General features: G+C 65.7%; 1 protein-coding gene across 1 annotated transcript in view; it reads left to right on the top strand.

Moving 5' to 3' along the window:
• Window positions 1–19,856, top strand: part of MAP7D1 (MAP7 domain containing 1) — a 44,654-nt gene that overhangs the window by 20,279 nt on the left and 4,519 nt on the right. Inside the window, exons 3-17 of the mRNA XM_065421886.1 lie at window positions 37–105; window positions 1,515–1,678; window positions 2,163–2,277; window positions 6,036–6,146; window positions 9,157–9,279; window positions 10,125–10,270; window positions 10,820–10,956; window positions 11,188–11,450; window positions 11,935–12,118; window positions 12,420–12,600; window positions 13,612–13,716; window positions 14,264–14,317; window positions 14,778–14,841; window positions 15,294–15,411; window positions 16,028–16,224. Of these exons, the coding sequence (XP_065277958.1) occupies window positions 37–105; window positions 1,515–1,678; window positions 2,163–2,277; window positions 6,036–6,146; window positions 9,157–9,279; window positions 10,125–10,270; window positions 10,820–10,956; window positions 11,188–11,450; window positions 11,935–12,118; window positions 12,420–12,600; window positions 13,612–13,716; window positions 14,264–14,317; window positions 14,778–14,841; window positions 15,294–15,411; window positions 16,028–16,224 (2,031 nt within the window). The remainder of the gene's footprint in view (window positions 1–36; window positions 106–1,514; window positions 1,679–2,162; window positions 2,278–6,035; window positions 6,147–9,156; window positions 9,280–10,124; window positions 10,271–10,819; window positions 10,957–11,187; window positions 11,451–11,934; window positions 12,119–12,419; window positions 12,601–13,611; window positions 13,717–14,263; window positions 14,318–14,777; window positions 14,842–15,293; window positions 15,412–16,027; window positions 16,225–19,856) is intronic.

The following is a 19,856-nucleotide window of genomic DNA, read 5'->3' as shown; positions in this document are numbered from 1 at the left end:
CTGTGCTGAGCAGATTTTCTCTCCTTTCCCCCGCAGGTGCCCAGAAAGCCGAAGCGAGGCAGAGGCAGGCGAAGGAGCGGAGGGAGGAGCGGGCCAAGTACCTGGGTGAGGAGCCAGAGAGGCTGGCGTGAGCCCCAGGCCAGGCCCCTTGCAGAAGGGAGCTGGGGGACAGAGCCGTGTGTGCAGGTGCCCTGGGCTCTGGGTGGGCTCCGGTGGGCGATGGGCACACGGGAGCGTGGAGAGGGCGCCATGGGCACCAGGGACTTGGCCTGGATTCGGTTCTCAAAGGGGAAAGCGGGATAAAGACAAACCCGGTTAGAGGAGCTGTGCGGGTTCATTGGGAGTCGCAGGATTAGCCCCGGGCGCTGGGATCCCGGTGAAACACGGCGCCCCCGCTGCTCCAGGAGCCCCGAGCGAGCCGGGGCCTCATGCTCTCGCAGGGCCCCCTCCGCGTCCCCACACAGCAGCCTCCTTGTCTCCCAACTATTTCCACCCTCATTCCCCCATTGTTTCCCTGAATGTGCTTTTCAGGCTGGCTTCTCCACTCCCCTTTGTCCTGGCCCCAGGCTCCTCCCCTCCGGGCCCAGCCGTTGCTGCGGATGCCTCTGCCCCAAATCCTCCTCCAACACCTGTGGCTCTGACTCCTGCCTTGGGCTTCTGCCTGCAGGGAGCTCGGCAGAGCCCAGCTCCTCTGGCCACCTCACCCCAGCAGCTCCACAGCCCCACTGTGCCCAACTCTGGGCCTCTCCAGAGCGTCTGCTCCAGCACTCCCTGGGGGGATCTAAGTGAGCAGACAGTCAGAGGTGCTGTCCCAGGGCTTCCCACCCATCCTCGGGCTGTGCCCCGTGCCCTGCCGAGCCAGAGTGGCCACTGCTCCACCCGCCGCTGTCTGGCCAGTGTCCAGAGAGAGGGGGAAAAGCCCATCATCCCTATGGCCAGCAGTGCTGTGCTGGGGGCTGCATCCTGGGCATGGGAGCTTGGCCAGGCTGCCCTCCCTCGCTGTATCTGCCTTGGGCAGTGAAAGGGGGCCAGCTTAGATGGGGTCCCCATCGCGCTTGGCACTGCCTGGCCCCAGGAGCAGAGAGGCCCAGGATGGAAAGGGCTGTGGTGCAGCGTATGGGCACTGCCCGGCGCCATGTGCTTTATAGAAACACAGGTCTTTGGCCCCAGGGGCTCCGAGTCTTCCCACGGCAGCTGGCTCCGGGGGCCCTGGCTGCATGGTCTGGCAGAGGCTGAGGTGCTGGGCCAGGCACCGGGTCCTGTCAGCGACTTCGTTTGTTCGGACCAGGTTTCAAACGAACACGGCGGGGGGAGGAGAGGGGGCTGTTTCTAGAGGCCCTGCATTGTCATGACTGTTAAGTGGAAGGGCCAGGGTGGGGCACTGCAGACTGAGCCCACCCACCCTAGCCATGGCCCTGGGCAGGAACCCAGCCCAACCTGCCCCTGTGGTGGAGCTCGCTGGGGGCTGGGCGCTGCGGGCTCCATCCCCTCACAGCCGAGCTCTCTCTCGGCAGCCACCAAGCGAGCATTGTGGCTGGAGAAGGAGGAGAAGGCCAAGGTGCTGCGGGAGAGGCAGCTGGAGGATCGCAGGAAGCGGCTGGAGGAGCAGAGGCTGAAGGCAGAGAAGCGTCGGGCCATCCAGGAGGAGCGCCAGAGGCAGAAGCTGGAGAAGAACAAGGTGGGCGCGGGGATGGGCAGGGCAGGGACAGCCTCTGGTTGGCATAAATGCCCCTGGGTATGAGATCTCCGGGCACAAAACGGGATGGAAAAACCACCCCAAACTCTCCAGCCCTTAGAAGAGTCACCCCAGCCCCCGCCTGCCCTGGGCACCTGTAATCCCCACTGCATGTCCCATCCCCCGCCTCCCCTGTGCCTCTGCACCCCCCAGCATGCAATTGCCCCCCAGCTCTCCCCTTTCTGCAGCTCCCTCCACATGCCCTGGCAGTGCTGGGTGCGGCCGGCGACAGGTGCTTGTCCTGGCTCGCTCTGGGGCCCACGTCACGGCTCCTCCTCCCCAGGTACTAGTTTCAAAGCCAGCCCCTCGCCCCAGTCCCTAACCCTGACCCTTCAGGCTGGGCCCCGATGCTGGGATGCAGCTGCAGGCTGTTCTGCGCCTGCTCCCTCCGCCTGGCCCCGCCCCTCACCTCCTCTCCTCGTCGCAGGAGCGCTACGAAGCCGCCATCCAGAGGTCAGCCAAGAAGACCTGGGCCGAGATCCGGCAGCAGAGGTGGTCGTGGGCTGGCGCACTGCACCAGAGCTCCCCCCGGCACAAGGATGGTGAGTCGGGGGCTCAGGAGCACGCATGGCTGGGCACAAGTTGCCTGGGCTCTGCAGTGGGCCATGCTCTGCAGTCGGCTGTGCCAGGGTTCACCCACCACAGCCTGCCTCCAGGCTGCTGCTGGGAATGGCCGAGGGAGGGGCCGGGCAGGTTTGCAGTGTCCAGGTAGGGGCAGGGCTGGGGGGATCCATCAGAACCTCCTTGCCCCTGAGCAGCTGCCCTCTGCGCAGCAGCACCAGCATGGTACCCTGCGCCCGTCGGGGCCCCTCTCTCTGCACCGGGGTGTCGCTCTCGGTGCCCTCTGTCATGGAGTCCCCAGGCGATGCTCCGGAACTGCTCCCCACAAAGCCAGTCAGGACTTTGGGGAGCCTCCTCTCCCTTGGAGCAGACTGTCTTCAGGGCAAGAAGCTCACACGGCTTCACCTTCCTGGGTCTGACCTTGGAGCATTCAGCATCTGCCCCTCCGTGCGCTTCCCACAGCGAGTCCGCCCAGGCGGGGTCCTGGGGAAGCCAGAGGGTCCTGCACCCCCCCCCACTTTGCAGTCAGACGTGACTCTTAGCCAGCCAGTAAAACAGAGGTTTATTAGATGACAGGAACACGGTCTAAAACAGAGCTTGTAGGTCCAGAGAACGGGATCCCTCAGCCGGGTCCATTCTGGGGCCCAGCGAGCCAGACAACCCCGTCTGCACTCACTCCTCGGCCCCAGCCAGCTCCAAACTCCAACCCCCTCCAGCCCCTCCTTTCTGGCCTTTGTCTCTTTCCCGGGCCAGGAGGTCACCTGATCTCTTTGTTCACCTTTAGCTATCCCCTTGCAGGGGGGGAAGGGCTCTGGCCATTTGTTGCCAGGGAAACTGAGGCACCCACACAGTATTCAGAGGAAACATTAAGAACAGTCCCACTTCGTCACACCCTCGCCCTGTGTGTGGGCGCTCCGTGTCCGCATTGCCCAGCGGAGTTCAGTGGCTGGTGTCCTATCCGCGGGCAGGGGTGTTGGCACCCGCTCGCTCCCCGTCTCCAAAGCCATGCCCTTGCCCGGCCGTTCCTGGGCAGCCTGTAGGAAGGGGAGTCACGTCGGCTGGTTGTTGTGAATACGGAGCTGTGTCGGTGCCGTGTCGTCCTCTGTTTCTCTGGGAATGTGGCACGTGTGGAAACGGCACAATGTTCTGGGGGCCCGTGCTGCCGTTACCCCGTCCCCGGGTGGAGACGTGGTGCGGTCCAGTCGACGTGTGGTCTGCGTGTGCTGAGTTGGGGCTGCAGCCGGCTCGGCACTGCACAGAGCGCCATCCATCGCGTTCGCTCCGCCTTCTGGGGAGCCCCTCGCGGCCAGGTGGGACGGGCCTCCGAGTCATTTGTCCCCTTTACTGCGGCTTCACCCGTTCTTGGGCACTCAGCTGGGACTGGCACTGCCCAGGGTTCGCGCCGCCTCCCCCAACGGACGGGTTTGAGCAGGGCCCGAATGGGGGACGCTCTGCCCACAAACAAGCTCCGCCCTGTGAGGTCACCTCTCTGGGTCGGTGGGGCTCTGCTGGGCTCAGCTCCGCTTTGACTGAGGAGAAAGAAACCTGTGGCGGCAGCTCCCCAAGCCGCCCACCTGTGACACCAAAATGCAGCATTGCTCCCCGTGAGCTGTGCAGATCAGGGACGCACCCCCACAGCCCTCTCTGCTCTTCCACACGTGCGGCGTGAAATAGTGAACAGTGCTGGCATTGACGTGATCGTGGCGGGGCCGCTGAGCGAATGGGGCGGTTCTCCTTGCCGAGCTGTGGGTGCAGGCTCTCTGCAGACTCAAGTAAATGTCTCTGCCTCATTTACACGCAGGCCACGTTTCTGGAGTTCTCTTTGCAGCTAGAGGCTGGCTGTAAGGGGCACAGGCCGAGGTGCTGGAGAGGCATGAGAGGTGTGGGGGTGCGCATTGGCTGAGTCCAAGTGCCGTTTGTGGGGGAACTTGGAGGGAATGGCTGAGTTTGGTTTGTTTCTGCTGGGAGCCGTCGATGGAGATGAGTTCACAGGCAAGGTCCTGACCTGGGAGAGCTGGGCCCAGCTCCGGCCCTGCCCCAAATTCTGACAGGTGCTTGAACAGCCTGGAGCACCCCAGCCAGTTGGGGGCGCCTGTCGCTCTGACTCGCCGCCCTCTGGTTCCGGGGAGCCCAGCATGGGGTGCCCCAGATCTGATTCTCCCAGAGGCTGGGCAGCTCCTTGGGCATCTCGGGCCAGCTCCGCCCGTCAGCAGCTGCTTTTGCAGATTCCACCCCTAGGCAGTTTGGGAGGAAACCCTCTTTTTGCTCTTAATTTTTTTTGTAAATGGCTCTTTCCTGAGCAATGAACTGACCAGCAGATCCCCACCCCCCGGCCCTGTCTGACACCCCGCCCTGCAGTAGGGGTCTCCATGGGACGTCGGGATGCGCAGGAGGTCTGCTCCCTCGGGCTCGCCTGGCATCTGGGCCAAGGGCGCCCAGACCTGCCCCACCGGGAGGAGATGTGTGACCGCCCTGGAGCCCCGGACGGAGTGCCATGTCCCTGCCTCAGGGCTCCGCTCTGGCTGCCAGCCTGTGCCACTCAGCAGTGCTGGCTCAGAGCAGAGAACACCCCAGCTGCCACCTCCAAGGCGTGGGGCTGCCTGGAGCACTGTGGGACGAAACCTTCCCAGGAACTCTGCTCCCAGCCCTCCCATGGCCGGTCCCTGGCTGGGACTCCTGGGACTGGTTGAGCTGCTCCCCCTCCCCTGCACCGACCGCCCAGGGAGGGCTGCACCCCAACCAGGGCAAGCTGCAGTGAGCCAGATGGGAGGGGGCAGTTCCACCCTGGGGCAGCCCCTCGGGTGGGCTGAGCCTGCCCTGGCCCATGTCTGAGACGGGGGTTAGCCCCCAGCCCCTGGCACTCGGATGCAAACTCCCACCACGCCAGAGCAGTGATGCACAGCTGTGAGAGGGCCGGGACTGGAGCAGGACAGGATCGAGGGGCGCTGGCGGGGGGCTGGGTTCAGTGTGTATGTCTGGGGGGAGCCTGTCTAGTGCCTGCGGCCCACCCCCACTCGCAGCCCCCCAGCCTCCTCTCCAACCAAACTCCGCTGCTCTCCCTCTGTGCACTGGAGACGCTGCCCCAATGGGCTGGGATTCAGGAGAGGCGAACTGCCCTTTGAGCCCAAGCTGGGGTCCTTAGCCAGCAACTTCTGAGCCCCCCCCCAGCATCGCCCCTGCTCCCAGCAGCCTCCAGGGCCAGACACAGACCTGGCTTCTCTTGAGGCCCAGGTGCGTCGTCCCAAAGTACCCTGCCATGTCCTGGCAGAGGAGATCCCTGCCTGATGAGCAGAACCACTGACGGGCCGGGCCAAGCCGAGCCTCCTGCCCCGGAAAGCCAGAGTGCCACGGGGCCCTGGTGCTGTTCATCGCTCCCTCCAGCGGGTGCTTCCCCTGGGCAGAGGGTCCAGCACCCCCGATGGATGTTCCAGCAGGTGCCAGCTCTCAGTGGATCCCAGCAGCTGTCCCTGTGCCTCCTGCGTGCCACTCCCTGGGCCCAGGGCTCTGTCTGGGCTGGGCTGGGCTGGGCTGCTCTGACGCTGCCCCTCCACCCTGCAGTCCTGTGCTGGGGGCAGACCTCCTCCCGGAGCCCCGGCCGCCGCCCCAGTGCCCACATCCCGCCGATGGGAGCTCCGTCCTGCCACTCGAGGGGCACACGATGCTGCATGCCTGCATGCGAGGTTCCCCCGGCTTCCAGCTGCCGTGACCGTAATGCCCTTGTGTCTTTTCCCTCCTTTAGGTGCGAGCCGGTGCTCAGTGTCCGCTGTTAACCTCCCCAAACACGTGGACTCTATAATCAACAAGCGGCTCTCCAAATCCTCCGCCACTCTCTGGAACTCTCCCAGTAGAAGTAAGAGACCTTTGCCTTTCCCACCAGTGCATGGGGCCAGTGGGGAGAAGCAGCTGAGGGAGCTGACCCCAGTTCCAGCCCAGCACTAGGGAGATGCCCCCTTGAGTGCCAGGGAGTGCCCATCCCCCCCAGTCCCTGCCCTCGCAATGCGCCGCCCGTGGAGAGGGGAGAAGCCGTTTGCTGTTTTCTCTTGCAGGGAGAGCCAGGAGCCCGCAGGCATCTCCTCACTTGCTGGGCGAAGCGCCCTCGCCTGGCCTGCCAGCGTGGCGCTCTGCGGCTGCCGCTCTGCCGGTGACTGAGGGCTCTGGGACCCAGGTCTCCAGTGGGGAACCAGCCGGTTCTCTGGGGAACCCCCCCATGTTCGGTGGGAGTTGAGGCCATTCGGGCACCGCCCCCCACCCTCGGCAGCTCTCACCCAAGGGAGCCGGGGGAAAGCTGCGCAGGGCCGGTGAATTCAGCACCGGAGGGGCTGGTGCCAGACGCACTGGGGTCCTTGCTGCCCCTCGGGCTGGGGGTGAGCTGTCAGGGTGCTGGTGATGCTCTGTTAGTGTGACTGGCATATGGGGCACATGGGGTTACATGCATGTGTGATCCAGGGGGAGGGGATGGGGATGGCGCTGCTGTGCTCAGAGCATGGGGTCATGGGTGGGCTGCCAGCTGCTTGGGCTCCATCGGCTATGGGGCCGGGCAGGGGGGTTGCTGGGGGATGGCGCCCCCCGGACTGCTGGCCTAGGGCTGGCCCGTCCCCATCGCAGTGCTCAGGGGAAGGGGCTAGCTCTTGGTCCGGCTCCGCCTCTGCACTTGCAGCATGGGTCATGGGAGCCTGGCGGGCCGAGCAGGAGTCTGTATGCGCCGTGCCCCTCCATATGGGCTCCTAGGCTGGGCGGCTTGCCGGGAACAAGGTTGGCTGCCTGCACGGGCCGCCTGGCTCTGCAAGGAGCTTGCCCGGGGAGCCGGAGCCCGGTGCCCAGCCCTGCACCGCGGCTCACCGAGCCAGAGGCTATTTATAACCCCCGAGCTGCTGTTCTGTTTGCTGGTTGCCTAGTGATGGGAGTTTGCAGCCCTCCATCCCGCTGAGATATAAATAACCTGAGCAGCTGATGGGGGCGGTGACTGGCAGGGGCAGGGCTGTGTGGACCTGGCTCAGCTGCCCCACGGGGGCTATGGGGAGCTGGCTCTGCCAGGGAGTCAGCTGCAGAGCTCTGCCAGGGGCCGGGCCGCCCTCCAGGCCTGTGGGTCAGGGCCCAAGCGGCAGGTGCTGCAGCCCCAGGGCACATGGGTCTCGGGGCTCAGTGGGACAGAGGTGCAGCTGACCCGAGTTCAGGACTTGCTTTCTCAAGGAGTATCACGGTCTGAGCCCAGGGCCTGACCCCCAGGAGCTGTGGGGCTGTGTTAGCTGGGCGTGGTGCCAGGGGAAGGAGCAGGGGGGAGGGATAGCTCAGTGGTTTGAGCATTGGCCTGCTAAACCCAGGGGTGTGAGTTCAATCCTTGAGGGGGCCACTTAGGGATCGGGAGCAAAAATCAGTACTTGGTCCTGCTAGTGAAGGCAGGGGGTTGGACTCGATGACCTTTCACGGTCCCTTCTAGTTCTACGAGATAGGTATATCTCCATATATTATTTATTATAGAGAACTCGGGGTTGGGGGTCCTTGTCTGGTGCCCCCCATTGTCACTCGTGTCCCCAATTCACCCACCCTGGCCTGGAGAGTGTTTGCTCCCGCCCTGTGAGAGGGATTCCTAGGAGGGGCGCTGGCCCGTGGCTGAGGCTGTTTGGGGGGTGGGGGTTGTAGTGAAGGGACAGATGGATCCCAGCAGGGCCCAGGATGGGGATGGGCGGGGGGAGGCTGCCAAGGGCATCACATGGTCCTGGAGCTGCGGTGCCAGCCCTGCGGAGCCGTCTCACTTGGAGCGTCAGCCCGCGTGGCTGAGCAGGTGTTCGCCGTCTGGGGGCTGAGCCGGGAGCTGGGCCCAGGGTCCATGGGGACGCCAAAGCCAGTGCCCCCTGCCCCACGGCCGGGGTGATGCAAGCCGTGGATCTGGGCCCAGAGCCAGCGCCACCACGGCATGCAGAGGCCTTGGGGATGAATGTCCTACCCACCTCTGGGGAGCTGGCATGGGCAGTGCCTATCCCATTGTCATCCTGTGGCGCCGTTGCCAGCCGGTCTCCTCTTACTGTGTACATCTGTCTGTCCCTGCCCATCTGTCCCCCATTTCACTGGCTTCCCCGAGGCGCGCGCCAGGCTGGGGAAGGTGCTGGCAAGCGGCAACCTGGGCAGCAGCAGAGTGGGACCCAGTGCAGCAGGAGACGGGGCTCCATGCTTGGCTCAGTCCTTGGCCCTCTGCTGAGAGCGGGCTGGCGGGGCTGCGCCAGAGGGCGGCTCTGCAGTGGACAGGCAGGGCCTGGAGGCTCCTCGCCCAAGCTGGCGGCCGTTCCCCCTGCACCCCGTTGGATCAGGAACTGCAGGCCCGCCGGGCTCCCCCTCCCTTCCTGTGCCGCGTGGGCCCTGTGGGGTGCCCACCAGGAGAGTGGCTCAAGTAGGGTGACCAGATGTCCCGATTTTATAGGGACAGTTCCGATTTTGGGGTCTTTTTCTTATATAGGCTCCTATTACCCCCCACCCCCGTCCCGATTTTTCACACTTGCTGTCTGGTCACCCTAGGCTCAAGCAGGGCCCACAGGCTGGCCTGGGGGAGAGCAGCCCTAGGGAGGGGCCCGGCCCGGCCCAGCTGAGCCGCTCCAAAGGCCTTGCAGGTGGGACTGCTACCGGTGGGCGCTGGCAGGCGTCCGGGGGCACCGGGGCCCTGACCTACCCCGCCCGAACTTGGGGAGCTCTCCGTGGGCTTGGGGTGTCACTGAGGCGCTGAACGGGGTGGCAGCACGGAGACCCGGGAATGGAGACGGTGGGGAAGGGGCGGGTGTTTAGCCAGCTGGTGCCAGCATGGATCCAGGGCCTGAGGGCTGGGGCGCAGGAGAGGTGCTAAGGTCCCCCTCCCCCAATTTCTTTTCCAGACCGAAGCTTGCAGCTGAGCCCCTGGGAGAGCAGCATCGTGGACCGGCTCATGACGCCCACCCTCTCCTTCCTGGCCCGCAGCAGAAGCGCCGTGACGCTGGCCGGCACTGGCAAGGAGCAGGGTAAGCTGGGCCCTCTGGGGCATCCGGGGGCGTGTGGAGCCAGGAAGAGCCGAAGCCAGGGTTGGGCAGGGGCTGATCAGCGCGAGGCCCCGTCCGAGGAGGGCGGTGACTCGGTCCGTGACAAGCTGAGGTCAGAGACGCGGCCGTCCGGCCTCGGTTCACCCAGCTTGGGGGTGGGATGGGGGAGCAGACAGGCGAGACGTGGCTTCTGCTGGGATCCTGAGCCCTGCAGAGCAGTACCCGGACCTGGCACACTGACGGGGGAGGGAGGCTGCTGGGTGTCTGGGTGCCTGTGCCCTGGTTCCCTGTTGAGGGGACAGTCACGTACAGTGCAGCCAGAAAAGCCTTATGTTAACCTGCCTCTTCTCCCTCCTGCAGCCCGGCCTGGTGTCTGCCCCTCTCCCGCCCCGCCTTGCATTGTCCTGGGCACGTCTGCACCCGACAGCCCCTTTCTGGTGACCCGGCCTTTGAGATCCGCTCTGGAGACCGTGGGCCGGGGCCTGGGCCGGTTGCTTGCTGGCCCCTGGGCTGAGACTGGCAGGGTCTCGGCTCTGTTGGGTTTGTGCCTCTCGGCTTTGCGCGGCTATTCTTGGAGCTGGGGATTATCTCCCAGGGGTCCGGCTCCTGCCCCCAGTCACCACACCAGGGTGCCCTGGGCGCTAACGCTGTGTGGCAGGGGGCTAGTGATCTCAGCCTGGTCTGTCACCAGGCCTCTGTTCTTCTGGAGACCCCCACGTGCCGGGGTCCCCCCACTGCTCTGGGGGGACGGCCCTGCAACCTGCTGGCTGATGCTCCCTGCCCCTGCCAGGGCGGCCAGCCTGACGGTGTGTGCTCTCTGCCCCCAGCAGTGCCGGTGTGCCCCCGCTCTGCCTCCACCAGCCCCCTCAGCCCCTGCAACAACCACCGCCTGCAGCACCGCTGCTGGGAGCGCCGCAGGGTGGTGGCCAGCAGCCCAGAGGTGACGCCGCGCCGGAGAGTTGAGTCCTCGCCCGTGAGTGCTGCCCTGCTCCGACCTGTCCCTGAACACAGCTCTCCCTAAGCGCAGCCCTGGGCGGGAACCAAGCGCTCCTCAGGGCCGGGCTCCCCTGTGCCCCGGGCTCTGCCCCCTGGTGTCTGGGGGACGGGGTGGTTCGTCAGGCAGGGCCCCGCTGCAGCCAGCCCGTGACGGGCGCTGGCCGGACAGCAAACCCAGCAGGAACGGATCACGTCACTGCTGCTGCCTGCCACCCACCAGCCAGCCCCGACCAGCCCCCGAGGGACTGGAGTGTCCCCTGCAGAGCAGGCCTTGCCCCTGGGGGGGGTCTCATGGCTGGCATTCAGGCTGTGCCCCATAGAGAGCCCAGTCCTGAGCTGCTCCCAGGCCCTGGGCAGGTCTCTGTGCCTCGGTTTCCCCTCTGTACCGGGGGGTGACAGCCAGGGGACTGTGAGAGATTCGTGTGGCCCCAGCCTCGGCCCCCTCTTGCAATGAGCTGGCAGGTTGCCAGCCCCTCGTTATCATCCCCCTGCTCCTGGGCTCTGATTTCTCTCCTCCCCCGCACAGAAGAAGAAGGAGAAGAAGGACAAGGAGCGGGAGAACGCCAAGGAGCGGAGCGCCCTGTCTCGCGAGCGGGGCCTCAAGAAGCACCAGCCCCAGCCCGGCAGCCAGCCCAGACTCCCCCGGCCCGCCACGGACAGCAGGTCAGGACCTGCCTCAGCCTGGGCACCGTTAGCCACCCCGCAGCCGACTAGCCGAGAGCCGTGGGGCCCTGCCTGCGGTGCGGGGATGCAGCCTGCCTGGGCCCAGACAGGTGGGCTCTGCAGGGCTCTGGGCCACTGCTTTTGAGCTGCGGTGGTGCGAACTGTGGTGGGCAGGCTCAAGGTGGGGGCATCCGCGGTCCCCCTTAATGCTTTGTTCCTCTTCGTTTCCAGCCCGGGGCCAAAGAACCGGCCCTCATCGCCTGCCACCCCCAACCACCGGCCGGCTTCCCCCAGCCCAGGCCTTGGCTCGCCCCACAAGCCGCCACTGCCCCGCAGCGTCCACTCCTCCCGCAAGGGGCGGCCCAGGGCCAAGGAGGAGCGCGAGAGCCAGCTGAAGGCACGCGAGAGGAAGGAGGAGGAAGAGGAGAGGGGAGCAGCCTCCCCAGCCCCGCCCGACACTCCCAAGACCCCTGGGCCCGCTGAGCAGCCCCCAGGTCTGAGAACACGCACCATGAGCCAGCCACGTCTCCCAGAACCCCCGCCGGCCCCTCGCAGGGTCGGGTGCAGCACCGGGGCCCCGAGCCAGTGGGCATCTGCTCACAGTGCTCGGGTGTGGGCGCGGTTCTTCCTGCTTGGGAATGGCCATGCCAGGCCTTCGGGGCGGGGGGTCTAGTGGGTTGGAGCAGGGGGCTGGGAGCCAGGACTCCTGGGTTCTGTCGCTGGCCCCGGGGAGGGAGGGAGTGAGAGCCAGGACTCCTGGGTTCTATCCCCGCTCTGTGAGGGGAGTGGGGTCTAGTGGTGTAGATCACGGGGAGGAGTGAGAGCCAGGACTCCTGGGTTCTATCCCCGCTCTGTGAGGGGAGTGGGGTCTAGTGGTGTAGATCACGGGGAGGAGTGAGAGCCAGGACTCCTGGGTTCTGTCCCTGGGGAGGAAGTGGGTGTGATGAATGTGTTTGTGACACTGTGTGCATTCGGCAGGCGCTGCTGCCCCCGCTGGCACCCCCAGCCCCACGCCAGCTCTTGCCACGCCTTCGGGCAAACCCATGGCGGGCACCACAGACCGAGAAGAGGCAGCCCGGCTCCTGACAGAGAAACGCCGGCAAGCCCGCGAGCAGCGTGAGCGTGAGGAGCAGGAGCGCCGGGAGCAGGAGGAGCGGGAGAGGTCAGTGGCCCGGCCTCTCAGGGTGGGGGGCTCCTCTCTGCCCACCGGGATCCCCCGCCGTGCCCAGGGATGGGGAGGCAGCGCTCACCCCACTGCCAGTGGGCCCAAGAGGGGCCATTGGAGCTTGGCACTTGGGGGCGCTGGCTGTCCACAGGGGCAGACCCTGGAGCAGCAGTGCCCTGTGCCCCATCCGGCTCCCCTGGGAACCCTCCGCGGTGTCACAGGCCTGGCAGCTCGCGGAGGTCTGGGGGCAGGGTGGGCCAGGCATCGGGCATGAGGACTGAGGTGCCGTGTGCCGTAGGCGCCAGAGGGAGGAGCAGGCCCAGCGGGAAGCCCAGGAGCAGGCCCAGCGGGAGGCCGAGGTCCGCCGGCTGGAGGAGGAGCAGAGGCGGCAGCAGGAGGAGCGCCGCCGCCAGGAGGAGCGCCAGGCCGAGGAGCGGGCCCGAGCCGAGCAGGAGGAGACGGAGCGGCTGCAGAAGCAGGTGCAGGTGGCAGGGTGGGGTGGGGGGTGGGTACATGGGGCGTGGAGCAGGATGGGGGGCTCCGGGAGGGGATGGGCACAGGGTGGGGCGGGGGGTGGGCACATGGGGAATGGAGCAGGATGGGGGGCTCTGGGAGTGGATGGGCACAGGGCGGGGTGTGGGGTGGGCACATGGGGCGTGGAGCAGGATGGGGGGCTCTGGGAGGGGATGGGCACAGGGCGGGGGGTGGGGTGGGCACATGGGGCGTGGAGCAGGATGGGGGGGCTCTGGGAGAGGATGGGCACAGGGCGGGGTGTGGGGTGGGCACATGGGGCGTGGAGCAGGATGGGGGGCTCCGGGAGGGGATGGGCACAGGGCGGGGGGTGGGGTGGGCACATGGGGTGTGGAGCAGGATGGGGGGCTCTGGGAGGGGATGGGCACAGGGTGGTTCCGTGGTGGCATGGGGTGGGCAGGGGCGGGGGTGACACAAGGTCCAGGTCCTGGGCACAGACCCCCAATGCGGGAGGGAGCCACGTACCTGCCCTGCCCCCTAGTGGTGGAGAGAAGCACCAGTGGCCCGGAATTCCCACGCCGCAGCTGGCGACGTCTGGCCCTTCCCCTGCGGGGGGCTGTGCCACGGCAGGCTCTGTGGGGAGCTGGGGTGTTGCTGAGCTGCCTGGACAAGGCCCACAGCCCAGCCTTTGCTGAGTTTCAGCATGGGAACAGCCTCCAGCTCTGGCCCCCCGCTGTTCCAGCCTGCACTTCCCCCCCCCCCCCCCCCCAGCGCTGCCGGTGCCCCTCACTCACAACCCGCACCTCAGCCTGAGCCTGGCTCCCGGTTGTGTTATGCCCCAGCAGCCCGCTGGGCCTGTGCCATGCACACAGGGCGGGGTGGGACCTCCACTAGACACTTGCTCCGTCTCCCCGGCGTGATGGTTGGCGAGGCCCAGCGGTGGGAAATGCCCCCTCCCGGCAGGGCAGTGCCCTTGACTGCGTACTGATCTTGGGGGCTGGCTCCCCCCTGTCCTGCAGAGGGAGGAGGCAGAGGCGCGGGCCCGCGAGGAGGCTGAGAGGCAGCGGCTGGAACGGGAGAAGCATTTCCAGAGGGAGGAGCAGGAGCGGCTGGAGAGGAAGAAGGTGAGCGGGGAGGCGGGGCGGGGCGCACGGGGATGGGGGGTCGTGGTGCATTGCAGGGGGAGTGGGGCATGGTGGGGTCGGAGAACAGGGGAAGGTGGGGAAGTGGGGCAGGGGGCGTGGGGCAGGGCAGTGTCGGGGTGCGGGGGCAGAGCCCAGGAGACTGACACAGTCCAGGCAGAGTTGAGGAGGAGGGAAAGGGGGGCAGTGTTGTAAGGGCGGTAGGGCAAGGCAGAGCCCTGGGGACGGGGAGCAGAGAGCAGTGCCCGGGCGCTGCACAGATGACAGCTGAGACTCTGAGGAAGTGCCTGGTGAGCTGCCAGGTCAGAGCCCCTGTGCCCCGGAGAACAGACGTGAGGGGGGCAGCTGCCAGCGCTTTCCCCACGGGTGTCTGGTGCAGTGTGGGCAGCTGCCCCTGAAACCCACGTTGGGTCAGCCAAGCAGGGTTGGACCCATCGTCCTGCAGAGCCCTGCAGCCCCGAGCCCAGCTGGGCAGAGTGTGGGGTGCCAGGCAAGGGCTCTGGGACTGACCCACCTTCTCCCTCCTCAGCGGCTGGAAGAGATCATGAAGAGGACGCGCAAGTCAGACGCGGCCGATGCCAAGGTGGGTGCCTGTGGGTGCAGCGTGCCAGCAAGTGCCCTGCTGTGTGCGGGGCTGCCCGTCCAGTGTGAGCTGCAGGGAGGCCCTGGCGGAGGCCGTGCCACGCGGTGATGGGCCGGGGGGCGGGGGATGGGATTCTGAGCCCAGCCCCTCCTGCTTCTTTGGTGAGACCCTGGGATGCCGCATGCCTGAGCTGTGCCCAACCCTGCTGGGCTAGGGCTGCCTCGGGTGGGCGCGGGAGGTGGTGAGTGGGCAGTGCCAGGGCTGTGGGGGGCTAGCAGGCTGCCCCACATCCCAGCAGCCCTTGGGATGGGCCTGGAGGAGTTGGGGTCTCTCCCCTGGCGATGCCCCCTCCCCCTCAGCATGGGGTCCTGGCGGCAGAGCTGTAGGGCTGCCAGCCCAGGCCTGTCCCTGCCCCCCCGGCCCTTGGGACACAGCTCAGCTGCTCCTCTCCCCTCTGCAGAAGAAGGACGAGAAGAAAATGGTGAATGGGAAAGAAGCCAAACAGGAGACTGACGCCAGCCCAGGTAAACGCAGGGCCTGGGGCCCTGCAAAGCTGCTCCCCCACCAAGCTTGCATGGGAGAGCCCCAGCCCACCCCCACCCCTCTGCTCCGTCCCTCCCCCCCCAGGCCGCACACCCCTCCGCCCCAACCCCATCCCTCCGGGCCCCGGGCGGCACACCCCCACCTCCCTCTTCCAGGCCTGGGCAGCACACCCCACTACGCCACCCCTCCACTCCCCACACCCGTACACACGAGGCCAGTCACGCAGGGCCCTCCCATGGCCCACCCCACCCCACTGGCCCTGGGAGACACGCAGCCCAGACCCACAAGTGACACCCACCAGATCTCCTGGCCAGGCCTGTGTGGGACACCCACCCCCCACTGGTCCCACAGCCCTACCCTGCTGGGCTCGAGCATCCCATCCCTCCTGGGGTCCGGTCCTGGGGGGCTGACCCATCTCTGCTCCGGTCCCCAGGCTGTGGGAAGCGAGCAGGGCCGCTGGCGAAGGAAGAGGAGCTCCCTGAGTCAGAGACGCCCAGCACAGAGAGCCAGGGTGTGCGGACGGGCCCTGTCCCTGAAGGGCTGCAGCAAAGGTATCTGCCCTGAGGGGAGGCACCGGGCAGGCCAGGGGGAGCTGGGACCATGCTGGGGGTGGCTGGGAGCACCCGGAGCCAGGGGGAGCTGGGACCACGCAGGGGGCGTCTGGGAGCGCCTGGAGCCAGGGGGAGCTGGGACCACGCAGGGGGCAGCTGGGAGCGCCTGGGGCCAGGGGGAGCTGGGACCACGCAGGGGGCGGCTGGGAGCGCCTGGGGCCAGGGGGAGCTGGGACCACGCAGGGGGCGGCTGGGAGCGCCTGGGGCCAGGGGGAGCTGGGACCACGCAGGGGGCGGCTGGGAGCGCCTGGGGCCAGGGGGAGCTGGGACCACGCAGGGGGCGGCTGGGAGCGCCTGGGGCCAGGGGGAGCTGGGACCACGCAGGGGGCGGCTGGGAGCGCCTGGGGCCAGGGGGAGCTGGGACCACGCAGGGGGCGGCTGGGAGCGCCTGGGGCCAGGGGGAGCTGGGACCACGCAGGGGGCGGCTGGGAGCGCCCAGCCCCGGGGTCAGGGGGAACTGCAGCTCTGCAGCCTGTGAAGGTTGGAGCGAGGGGGCTTGGGGCTGGGTTCTGTGAACCCCCATGTGTCACTGCAGCCCCCCCATCTCCCCTCACAGCCCCCCCAGCAAGGACGCGGCGCCCCTGGTGAACGGCGTGCAGCCTGGCAAGCATGAGAACGGCTTCCCCGGCAAGGAGGTGGGCCAGGGCGTGCTGGAGCTCTCACAGCACAGTGGCAGCACCGACCCCATCATCCCCTTCGGGGACAAGGAGCCCTTCCTCAAGACAGCCGTCGTCAAGCCCCCCCAGGTCACAGGTAGGGGCTTCCCCTGCCCGCCCTTGCCGGAGCTCGTCCGCCCGACATGCCTCCTCTGCATGGGCCCAGTGGGGCGTGGGGCTCAGTGGGGGTGGGATAGAGCCCCAGCAGGGGGGATTGGGGGGTCCCAAGCAGGGGGAAGGGGGAAGGGGCTCTGCTTGGCCCTGGAGCAGATCCTGGCAGAGCGACAGCATCAGCCTGTAGCAAACCTGGACTGCACAGGTGCCGTCCCCTCCTCTCGCCACCGTGGCCCCTTGTGACCCGGGCTGTCCTGCCGGGTCTCCCCCCACCTGTGCTCCGCGCGGAGCCCCGGACCAGGCTGGCAGGCAGTGTCCCTAATCCGCCTCCCGCTTTCTCTCACCCTCTGCCTGCAGAAGTGCTGTGAGGGGCAGGTGCGTCTCCCTGGGCAGAGCGCCCCCCGGTGGCCCGCGCCGTGGCTGCCTCGGTGCGGGGGTGAGGCGAAGTGCCAGTTCCGGACTTTCTCACAGAACTATAGCTGTTACCAGACGAAAAACCACGTCACTCCCACCTACCGCCCCAGGAAGAGGATGAACCGGGCAGGGCAGGGGGCCGGGACGTGCCCCCCCCCCCCCCCCCCCCCCGCCAGCCCCAGGGACTCTTGGTTTCTCTTTTTGTTCGTTTTTAACATGCACCTTATCAGACTGACACCCCCGCCCCTCCTAGCGGTTCCCACCGCGCCGCCCCCGACGTGTGGTGTAATAATGTCGTTATTTAACTTGCTGGGGACAGTGTATGTGAATAATGTAAATAAAGCTCCGTGTGACATCAGGGACGAGCGCCAGGCCCAGCTCTCTCTGTGCAGGAGGCCGGGCCCATCCCGCAAGCTTGGAGGGCGCAGGAGGCTGGCCCTGGGTCTAGGATTCGATCTCCTTTAACCTCCCGTAGCCGGGCCCAGCCAGCCACTCGGTGCCACTCTGACAACTCCCCCGTGCGACGTGCTACGCTCTGGGCCGCTGCGGGCGTGGGTGTCGGTGCTGTGTGTGGGAGGGGGCCGCCGGGGCCGCGCCCGCCTCGCTCGGTGCCAATGTGACAGTGTTATGCATCTGAACAATAAAATGGAAGAGCCGCCCCGCCTCCGCGTGTGTGTGTGCTCGGAGCCTGCCGGTCGGCCCCGGCCCCTCGCTGCCTCTGCCTCCTGCTCTGGACCGGGAGCTTGGGCAGAAGGGAGGCCTCAGGCTTCTCTTACCATCGCCAGCCGGTGACGCCGGCGCCTCGGACCCGAAGCTGGAGCCAAATGCACACGGCCTCTCCCTGCTGCGCTGGGCCCAGTGCAGGGAACCAAGGCTCAGCCTGGCCTTTCCCAGCCTGGCACCCCTTGCCCTTGAATCTAGCTGTGAGAGATGCTGCTGCAGGAGCTGAGCTTTCCGGACGCTTTACCGCTGCAGTCCAGGAGATGGCAGCAACCTTTGTGCTCTTCCTTCTCTGCTGATGGGGCGTGAGATCCCAGCAGGCCCTGGCCTCTCTCCAAAATGGAGTTAGCTACAGGGTACTGAGTCCCAGCCCTGGGGCAGCTGCACGGAGCCCGGGCGGTGCCTGAAAGGAGCAGCGCAGGACCCTGGAGCTCCATCCACCGGGAGCTCATTCTCCAGCCCGGGTAGGAATTGTGCAGCCGATTCCGTTTGCAGAAGTCGCAACTCCCCGAACTTTTTGTTTTTGTGAATTTTTTTTTAAATCGTAACATTTATTGAAAAATGTTCCTAAAATTTTCCATCCACCTGAAAGCCTCTAAACCCGGATTCAATATTTTAAATTTCCCTTTAAAATGTAAACATAGGATTGAAATCAAAGAGGAGAAGGGAGGCAAATGTTTTTTTGATATTGAATTTTTCACAAATCCCAAACTTTCCATAAAGAACAAGTCATGAACATAAAGAACAACAAGTCATGTTCCATAAAGAACAACCCATGCCACGAGCAACCGCCTGCCACCCACCCCTGCAGCCCACGTGGGGAGAGGTTGGAGTTTGTTAGTTCCTTATGACTGAGAGTTTATTACAAATACCCTGGAGCTATGGGCCCACCCCCAGCATAGTGTGTCTAGGTGCACAGCCCAGCCGGGCTTAGGAACCCTCTGCTGTCCAGAACTTCCCCTTACCAGCAAGGTCTGTTTGTTACATGGAAGGTCTCTGATTATCGGGAAAGCTGGTCCTAGCACAGCGAGCCCAGTGGTTGGGGATGTATTGTAGATACCATGATCTCGCTCCTGGCTTGGTGTGGTTTGGAGGATTGGGACTGGCAGAGCAGTCAGCTGTGGGCTAGCCAGATGCTTATGCTGCCTGCTACAATGCTGACAGTGTAAGGGCAAGGACTGTCTCTTTGGGGTGTAGCCAGGCAGTGCCCAGTGGCCAGGAGCTACCACAGTGCAAGTACGAGTTAATAACAGTAGGGCAAGGCAGATCCTTTCTTAGCCATTTGTGGTAAGGTCTCCCCTTTGGCCTCTGCCCTGTGTCGCTAGCCTCCAGGCCTGGAACATGCAAGCAGAGAAAAGGATTTGGGAGGGTTGTGTTAATTGCTGAGATGCCGAGTAGCAGTCATTAGTTGACTCCTGGGCTGGGGAGCCTGCTCGTCCCCCATCACAGGAGCGGAGGGGTGCGCTGCCGGGGAAGGTTTCTGTGGTGGGCTGCTGGATACTTTCCGCCCCGGCCTGCGAAGACAGCCGGTCTGGCTCCAGCCCTGGGGACCCAGGATCCCGCTGCTCCCTTGGAGGAACAGATTCCTCAAAGCGTTAAATCTCCTTCCTAACTCCGCCCCCAGGACTCCCCTCCCCCTCTAGCTGGCTGCTCAGCTGTTCTTCCCTTCTAATATGTCGATGACACTCTGGGGGTCTATTTTCAGCCCCCTTCAGCATACCAAGGTCAGCATGGCTGGCCCTGGTGCATGGCTCTCGCTGGCTTCCTCCCCTGCCCACCCACAGAGCCTGGCAAGGTGGGAAAGGGGCCTCTGGGCATCATCAGGCTGGAAGGCAGCAGGAACATGGCACTGATGGTGCTGGCTCTGCCGGTGCCAGGAGCAGAGCCAGGGCAGGTCCGGCTGCAGCCCAACACTAAAGCGGTAGAGCTGCTAATAATAACTGAAGAGCGAGACTCTTCCTTTCAGAGGGCCGTGCCCCCCTTATACAGATGGGGAAACTGAGGCACAGAGAGGATCCAAGGTCACACAGCATGGCAAAGTCAACACAGAGCCCAGCTCTCCTGGTTCCCAGTTTTCTGCTCAAAAGCAATGTCAGATTTTGCCAGGGCTGCATTCGAAGCCAGCCCTGGGGTCTTAGGAGGGGGTTCAGAACCAGCGGAAGCCGGGATCCGTTCCCAGCTCCAGCAGCTGAAATCTGACATTCTGCGTCGGCTCCTATCAGCACTAGGTTGTTGTTTCTTAAAGGGCCAGGGCTCCAGACCAGATAGGAAGGTGGTGGGTCATATACCTCAATGGTGCCCTGAGGGGAGGGAGTTCCTGTCCGGGCCCAGCGGGGTGCTCTCTGCTGGTGGGCTCGATGGAGCTGTGGGTCACGCAACCCACTCTCATGAGCATGCCCACCCCTATCCCTGGGGTGCAGGACGCTCCTCCCACGTCTAGCTAGGCCAGGAGGTGACCAGCTGAGTGACAAGGTCTGACTC

Source organism: Emys orbicularis, chromosome 23, assembly GCF_028017835.1.
Source record: "Emys orbicularis isolate rEmyOrb1 chromosome 23, rEmyOrb1.hap1, whole genome shotgun sequence".
Classification (NCBI taxonomy): Eukaryota; Metazoa; Chordata; order Testudines; family Emydidae; genus Emys; species Emys orbicularis.
This window is presented reverse-complemented; position numbering and strand designations above follow the sequence as displayed.